The sequence below is a fragment of the Buceros rhinoceros genome, unplaced genomic scaffold, assembly GCF_000710305.1.
Source record: "Buceros rhinoceros silvestris isolate BGI_N320 unplaced genomic scaffold, ASM71030v1 scaffold23678, whole genome shotgun sequence".
Taxonomy (NCBI): Eukaryota; Metazoa; Chordata; class Aves; order Bucerotiformes; family Bucerotidae; genus Buceros; species Buceros rhinoceros.
In genome coordinates, this window is record NW_010428954.1 from 5,108 (window position 1) to 13,605 (window position 8,498).

The window sequence follows — 8,498 nt, forward strand, 5'->3', positions numbered from 1 at the left end:
CTCAGATCAGGACCGACCCTCCCTCCACCACTGCTGGGTCCAGCCCTGCACAACCATTTGAGCAAAACCATCTTTAGCATCAGGATTTGGACCCTGCCACCTGCCCGCTCCAGTCCCTTCAGCCCAGCAGACTCACAGCAGAGCCCTGCCCCATGCCCACAATGGGAAGAGCCCTCAGGAGGAGCCCCCCAGGGTAGGGGGGCACAGAGCAAAATGCTCTGCCTCCACCACTGCTGGGTCCAGCCCTGCACAACCATTTGAGCAAAACCATCTTTAGCATCAGGATTTGGACCCTGCCACCTGCCCGCTCCAGTCCCTTCAGCCCAGCAGACTCACAGCAGAGCCCTGCCCCATGCCCACAATGGGAAGAGCCCTCAGGAGGAGCCCCCCAGGGTAGGGGGGCACAGAGCAAAATGCTCTGCAAAAAAGTCTCTCCTCCTCCCCCAGCAGCGCAGAGGGCAAGCAGAGGGCGCAGAAACCCTCAGTAGGTACTACAGTGCTTGCACTGACAGCTGTGTGAGCGGCATGGTCACCCGCAAGTGCAAATGATTCGCCCCCAGTGCTGCCTCATAAAACAAGAACAAAGTTTTGCTGGGCAGCGCTGGCTGCCGAGAAATACAAACATGCTTCCCCAAGGCAGAGGAACCCTCACGGGATGAGCCCGGAGCGGATCTCCCTGAACACAGCTCATTTCCAGCCAGGGTGGTCTGACATGGTTCAGAAAAACACCATCAGCCCAGGCTCCTGGAGAGGACCCTCAGACTACAGCACCACAGCCGCTCTGCCAGCGCCTCTGAGCGTGACACGCGAGTGTGTGCCAGACATCGGCAGAGAAACCTGCTGCCTGGACAGAACCCCACGAATCCTGTGCGACACAAAACCACGGGAGGCTGCCTACGACTAGCTCCCTTGCCCTCACCCTGCGCCTCACCTCGCATCCAAGATGCCTTCGTATTCCAGCAGCTGCCTCATGAAGCCCGCGTTGGGCCTCGCGATGCTGCGTTTTTGCTTCACGTAATTGTAGGCCTTCTCCAGAGACCAGCCGAACTCCTTCATGGCGTAGGCGATGACGGTGGAGGCGGACCGGCTCACGCCCATTTTGCAGTGCACCAGGCACTTGGAGTGGTTCTTCCTACACAAGGACAAACAGGAAAAGCCATCTCGTCTTTGTGGTTACAGCGCCTGCTGTCATCGTTGGACAAGGCGGAGGGACAGCACCTTGTCCTGACCACCCCAACGCCACGGCTCAGGAGGTGACAAACGCTTTGGATCGGGTGGACCATGAGGAGAATCTCCCTCCAGACAAGCTGAGAGATAAGAGAAGGGCAGCCTCAGGGCGCCATTTCAGAGACCACCACGACGTTCCCTGCTCGCCCACGTCTCTGGGTACAAGCAGGAACAACCCGAGTGCAAAAGCCCAGCAGAGTTTGATGGGCTCTGTCACTATCTCCTGTCTGCAGAGACAGCGGGGGCCAGTCCAACACCGACGTGCTGGAGCTTTTCCAGAGCTTCTTGAGAAGAGGAAACGTCCTCATTTCCTTTTGGAAGCAAAACCAAATAATAATAATAAAAATCATCACAGGCCAGGAGCAGGTTAATGCCAGCACAGGAAGAGACAAGGCACGGGGAAGTTCCAATGACATGGAAAACTCCTGGCAAAAGCAGCGATGCAAAAGCCCCGCTGCCCCCTTCAGTGGTGGTGTGGCTTCAGGGAGGGCCCAGCTCCGCACCGGAGGAAACCCCCAGGTTCCTCACACCACGTCCCACCTCCCAGCCCGCTTACTTGGCCTTATTAATGAAGTGGTACGCCTCGTTCCAGTGAGCCAGGAGGTCCGTGGTCTCCTCGTCGTACACGCGGATGTTGTGATACGCAAACAAACCGGGGAAAAAGTTATCGATTTCCCTGGTGACGTTCAAAATGTAGTCAATGCTGCGGGGAACAAAAAGAGGAAGAAAGGTGAACTGCCGTGGTCGAGAAAGGGAACCGCACACGTTGTGAAGTCCACAAAATCTGACACAACATGTGCGGCAAGATTTTATCTACAGCCCGAGTCCCGGAGCCCCAGGACACCCATGACGTGCAGGGCCTGTCGGCTCACCCAGCTCTCCCCGCCGGCACATCCCATCCAAAGCACCAGGATTTTGGGCGCAGGAGGGAGAAGCTTATTTCCCTCCATCTGCCGAGGCTTTGCACCCTCGCAGAGCCTCCTCCCCGCGTGCCAGGCACAGCTCTGGGACGCTGGGGGAAGGAAAGCGCATCGGCTGCAAGGGACTCGTCTGGGCGAGAGCTGGGAAGAGTCCTTGGGGATCCCAATTTTCAGCTGCACACCCACCCTTGTCTCTTCTTTCCGACCAAAAATATGAAATGAGAGTCACGTGGCATCTTCCGATTCCTGCCAAATATTAGAGCAGGGCTTAGATGTGCCCGGGGAGAACAACTGCCCATCCTGATCTTCTCCCTCCCACCCCTCAGTGGGATGTTTGTTTCAGAATTTGCCTTTCAGACGCCCCAGCTCAGGAATCCTGAGGCGCTGGCTGATGGACTCGTTCCGAGCTGTTCAGACATCACTTCCCCAGGACTCCACATGAAACCGTTTCATCACGCTGGGAGCGGTGTTTCTCGGTTTTTCACGTCAAGGTTGGTGCACGCCTTGGGCAAGCAGCAAATATTTATACGCAAAACTCTCGCTCATCCAAAAAGCATGGAAATGAATAAAGCCAAGAAGCGGCGCAGTGATGAGAGCGTGGTGACAGACGGCCCCGCAGCCGCCTGCCTGGGCAGGTGAGATGGGGATGGCTCATCCACAGCAGGTTCTGCTCCCCCGAGACAGGGTTTTGCTAAGCTTAGTGCTGCACATTTGCTCTTCCACAGCCTGCAGGAATTCACAGCTGACACAACAAGGTGTGTGGCCATTTCACACTTGGCTGCTACATGCTGGGGCGGTGGGTTTGGAGATCTCCATGTACTTCACAGACAAGAAGTTTTGTCATTGTCACTCTACATGTTATTGATAGAAACGTTCCTCAGCCAGGCTCCCGATGGTGAGTTACCCACATCACTGGGAATGGGCCCTAACTCATCCCTGCAGCCCACAAATGTCACGTGTCGTATCTCAAGAGACCCGAGTGTTACGGAGAACAACTGGAGGTGTCGGAGTCTAAGGCTGGTGTGTGAAAGGTGCAGTACTCACCCCGAGCCCTGCAGCTCCTCGAGGTTGGAAGCGTTCCACTCAGACCCCTGCAACAGCACAAACCCATGTTTCAAAGGGGCCCCCGAGCTGCCCTTTTCCTGAAGGTTCTGCAACCCCCCAGCCCCAGCCAGGCCCCGAAGCTGCTGACTGAAACATCGGCAATAGCCGCTGACAGGGGAGTACGGCTCCCGGGCAGCCAGCGCTACAGCTCCGCACAGGGACGTCCTGTCCTGAACAGGCAGGGACTCCTGAGGGAGGGGACAAGGACATCCTCACCTAAGGAGTTAGGTCTAGGCCAGGGTGTGTCTGAGAACACCCCAAATCACACCCCACCCCCGGCCACTCTGGGTTTTTAACTGCAGAGATAAATAGTGCCGGGAAAGAAAACGATGCTGTGGGGCATGGCTGGGGTCACAGCGTGTGAGCGGTGAGGCAAGTCCTGAGAGCTGAGGGGGCAGTTATGCCTGGAATCCCCCCAGACCTGCAAACCAGAAAGCTACACAGGGTCTAACACGCAGGGTTTGCCCTCAGACAGAAGCGATGCTCTGACTCTCTCCAGAAAAAAGGAGCTGAGCGTAAGGGGCACAAAGCTGATCTTGCCAGGCTGGGCTTTGTTCCCGCTGGCAGAGGCTGGTTTGCCTGGAGTTCCACCTAGTGGCAGAAGATCGGAGGAAACGTGCGCTGCTCCTCGCTCCTGCACAAGCTGGAAGAGCACCTTGCCTTCAGCCTCACCCTTGACATGGGTCTGGCCATGCCTACAGAACTTCCTGGGCTCAGCGGAGACCCAGGGACCCTAACAGAAGGGCAGGCGGCAGCTGGACCTTTGTTTGTCATCAACAACAACCTCCATCGCTAGAAATAGCAGATGTAGGCGCACAGCGAGAACCTGAGCTGTGCCACGGCTTGTCCTGAAACAGGGCCGACCTGTGCCAGGAAAGAACCACTGTATCGAGTCCCAGAAACAAGAACGTAGCGAGAAAAAAGGGCTTTTCTACTTCTCCACACATACGGGCCTGGAGTAACGACTGCGCAGCGGGTGGGGCGGCACACTGTGCCTCCTGTTCGTGCTGCCCAAGTCAGCCTGACACCAAACCCAGAGGCCCGTCAGATCCCCCCACTGAGGCTCCTGCCCTCCTGCAGCTCCTCACGCAGCACCGTACCAGGTACAAGTGATCGAAAATCAGCGACGGCTTGTCCATCTGACCCAGGATGAGCAGCATTTCATTGTCGATGAATTCCTTGAATTCCTTCAAGTTGCAGTTCATGTGTTTCTCCAGCTCGTTTCGTATCTGCAGAGCAGAAAACAAATGGTGCCACTGAGAATCGGGTCTATTCAATAGGAACATCCGCTGCCGCTCCTGCGCAAAGCACAGTTTCTGCACTTCATGGAAAGCAGTAAGAGGGAGTGGACCTTTCGAGACACGGAATGTCATTACGTGACACCTCTTCAACTATCCCAGGCCCCCAGTTGAAGATCTGTAAATAAAGCTTCAGATTCCATCCGACTACCCCCCAAAAAATGGATTTTGGGGCACCTGCTGCTTAAAAACAATTCAAGAGATCAAAAACAAGGCCTTGGAGAGCAGCTGTCCAAAAAATGTGAAACCCACTAGAATGGGAGTGAATGATGGCAGAAGTGCTGGTGAAGAGAGACCTCCAGTACTCTCCCACTGTACCCACAGGCCTCTCATGGCATCTCTGCTTCAGGAATCAGAGAATGGAATCACAGAGTCGTTGGGGTTGGAAAAGCCCTTTCAGCTCCTCAAGTCCCCCCGTTCCCCAGCACCGCCAGGTCCCCACTGTCCCCTGTCCCTCAGCAGCACCTCCACACGGCTGGGAAACCCCTCCAGGGATGGGGATGCCATCACTGCCCTGGGCAGCCGGGGACACGCCGGGACAACCCCAACAGGACAGAAATGGCTCCTCAGGGACAACCTCAACCTCCCCTGGGACAACTGGAGGCCAGTTCCTCTCATCTTGTTGCTTGTTCCTGGGAAGAAGAGACCAATTCCCCCCTCGCTCTACCCTCCTGTCAGGGAGTTGTCAGAGCCAGAAGGTCTCCCCGGAGCCTCCTTTTCTCCAGGCTCAACCCCTCCAGGTCCCTCAGCCGTTCCTCAGTGCATTGTCCTCCAGACCCTGCCCCAGCTCTGCTGCCCTGCTCTGGACATGCTCCACTGCCTCAAGGTACAAGGCAAAGCAGCACAACTTTCTTTAACCGGCCATGGAAAAAGCTTGCAGTAAAATCAAAAGCACTCGACTGCGCCAAGAGTGAAGAACACAGACAGACGAGTCCTCGGCTTACGCCCACACCCTGTACCGCTGCTGCTACCCCAGAGCAGTGCGGAGCTTTAGGATGGAAAGCCCTGCATGTTCACAGCTTCCCTTGAAAAACAAACCAAAGCCCAGCCCCAAAAGGTATTTCCATTGGCTCTGAATATCTCTGCACTGCAGCTGGACGTATTTGCAGCAGCCTGTGGGATGGGTCCAAACTAGCTTTAGCCTCCACGTGTGATTTTCCATCCCTAAACTCATCAGTGCAACACTGTCTGCGAGTCCCTCTGCCATCTGCTCAGGAACAAAAGCTGACAGGAGAAAGGCAAGCAGATACTTCACTCTGCACCATCCACGAGCAAGCAAAGATCAGGACACTCAACTATCTCAGCCAGGAGGTCCCAAGCCACCAGCTGCACCTCTGGAGAGCGCTGCCTTCGCTTGTGCAACTCACGGGGATGCGCCGGGGAACGAGCGGCTGTACATGCATTGCCTGGACGTGCCTACATGAGCTACGACCAGCCCCAATGCAGGCACCGCCTGGGACACCTCTTTGCCGGCCAAGAACCAGGCACTATGTGCGTGGAGGTCACACACCGTTCCTAAGGACTTGTGGAACACCTTGGCTGCTGGTGGAAACCTGGGAGCAGAGGCACAGCAATGCCGAAGAGCAGAGCCCTTACGGAAGAGCTGGGAACACGCTCGAAAGCCAGCGACAGCCAGTCGTGAGGTCTCTCCTCATCGGCAGAGCTCAGAGTCCAGCAGGAAGAGTAAGAGAGCAAGAAAACTTTATATTTACCTCCTTTGAAGTCACATTTTCCAGGTCTTTGCTCATCATGATGCTCCGGAGTTTGGCTTTAATGAGCCGTTCTGTCCGTTCCCTTTCCGTTGGCCTGGAAAGGAAAAGCAGAGGGTGTCTCCAGGCGGGCCATAACCACACGGCACAGCTGGTACAGACAGAGGAGTGGTGCAAAGCCTTGTGCTAAAAGCAATTCTGATGGGATTAATGGAAGAAGAAAAACACTTGAAGACATTTTCCGAGAAGAAAGGAAACAAGCCGCCGGGGGACGGCAGGGGAGACGGGGACAACTCTCCCGTGAGCCCAGCCACATTCCCAGTACAAATCAGCACTCACTTGTCGACGAACAGGGCTGGCGAGTCGGGGCGGGGGGACTCCAGGTCCTGCATGGCGTTCCACTCGTTGATGCAGCTCTGCTCGGAGCTGATGCAGCTCTCGTAGTACGTGGCCCAGACCAGGGCCATCCCGCCCGGGAAGTAGTTGTACCTTCTTGCAACTTCACAGGCTTTATGGAGGATCTGTAAGGCGGACCTGCGGGTTTGAGAACAGAGCTGTGAGCAGCAGGAACAGAGAGAGCAGAGGTTTGCACAGAGGAAAAGGATTTTCAGGGCTGTTTGTTGCCGTTTTATTTTTTTGAGAGCAGCAGCTTTATGGTATTGCAGTTCAGAGGGGGCACAAACTGCACCTTGGAGACCTTCTTAAGCGCCAACTCAAGGCAGGCTGAAGTCTCCTCCTGATGAAGAGGCGAGCACAAGGCACAAGTCGCTTTGGGAACTAATCATTAGCCAACTCGTAAAGCCAGACCAAAGGAAAACAAAGAACACCGACAATTTTCAAACTACCTTCAGCAAGGATCCAACGCGTATTTACCAGCATTCTTGGCCCCTGACATGCTCCAGGGACAAGGCCCAGATTGGGTCATTTGTTTTTGCAAATTCTAGCATTACTTTTTCTTTCCTTCCCTCCTCTTCTTTCTTTTTTTTTTTTTGTCTTTTTTTAAGGCTCTGCTCCAGGGCTGTCATTGTGCTGAGTGCATTAACCACATCTAAGGCTGCCAACAGGAGGGGCCAAGTTCAAAACCAACAGGAGCAAGAGTTCCATTTGTTTCAGTGCCGAACCATCGCTAACATGACACGCTTCTCTAAATCTGTATCTTCCCCTTATCAGATGCTGCATGGACGGGGATCTCTCGAGGCTCCAAGAGGAGCCAGTGAACTGCCCGGGCCAGATGAGATGCGTTTGTTGCATGCAGGGCAGGGCAGCAGCCTCTTCAAGGAGGAATTTGCTGGCACAGCCGCTGCTGATTCAGCCACCTCTGCTTCAGGGTTCTGGAATGCCTGCGCAGGGGAGGGGTGACAGGAGCTGAAAGGTGAACAGGCACCCGGGGCGGCACGAACCCCAGGAACGAGGCAGAACACGGGGAATGCCATCAGTTTGGCAGCGGGTCCTGAGCTCCTCCTGCGGCTGGGCAGGAAAATATACAGAGAAAAGTCAGAGCGGGTCTGCAGGCCCATGAATTCAAGCTGGTCTTTCCTATTTATCCAGCTCACTGAAGAGCACAGAGCTGCTCTTCGGGCCTGTCTGAAAGCCGGGGAGGGGCTGATCAGCAGGGGCTGTGGGGACAGGACGAGGGGTGATGGTTCAACTGAAAGAGGAGATTCAGAGCAGAGAGAAGGGAGAGATGTTTGACACTGAGGGTGGTGAGACCCTGGCCCAGGTTGCCCCGAGAGGTGGCTGTGACAGGACAAGGAGTGATGGTTTAAACTAGAAGAGGGAGACTCAGACTAGAGAGAAGGGAGAAATATTTTACGCCGAGGGTGGTGAGACCCTGGGCCAGGCTGCCCAGAGAGGTGGGAAAAGCCCCATCCCTGAACCATCCCAGGTCAGGTTGGCCCTTGGGGCTCTGAGCACCCTGCTCTGGGTGCTGATGTCCCTGCTCCCTGCAGGGGGTTGGACTGGATGACCTCTAACAGTCTCTCTATGACTCTCTGAAGAGAAGCAGAAGATCCTGGTTTCGGAGCAGTTTTCTCACAGTCCCTTTACAGCACTGCAACCTGCTGATGCAGGGAAGCAGCATCTCTGCTGCAGCTCATGAAATACTGCCTTGGAGAATGGGAAAATGCAGGTTGTTACCTGTCTGTAATGTACTCACAGACGTGACAGTCTCTTTATTAACACACGTACCACATGGCTTGCACCGACACTGGCTTTGAGATGTGGATCCTCTCCTCCCCGCT

The 8,498-nt window shown here is 55.3% G+C and overlaps 1 protein-coding gene across 1 annotated transcript in view; it reads right to left on the reverse strand.

Moving 5' to 3' along the window:
* Window positions 1-8,498, reverse strand: part of SSH1 (slingshot protein phosphatase 1) — an 18,430-nt gene that overhangs the window by 2,770 nt on the left and 7,162 nt on the right. Inside the window, exons 7-13 of the mRNA XM_010142484.1 lie at window positions 8,446-8,487; window positions 6,598-6,792; window positions 6,262-6,355; window positions 4,352-4,480; window positions 3,192-3,238; window positions 1,784-1,930; window positions 932-1,132 (exon numbers count right to left, since the gene is read on the reverse strand). Coding sequence (XP_010140786.1) covers window positions 932-1,132; window positions 1,784-1,930; window positions 3,192-3,238; window positions 4,352-4,480; window positions 6,262-6,355; window positions 6,598-6,792; window positions 8,446-8,487 — 855 coding nt within the window. The remainder of the gene's footprint in view (window positions 1-931; window positions 1,133-1,783; window positions 1,931-3,191; window positions 3,239-4,351; window positions 4,481-6,261; window positions 6,356-6,597; window positions 6,793-8,445; window positions 8,488-8,498) is intronic.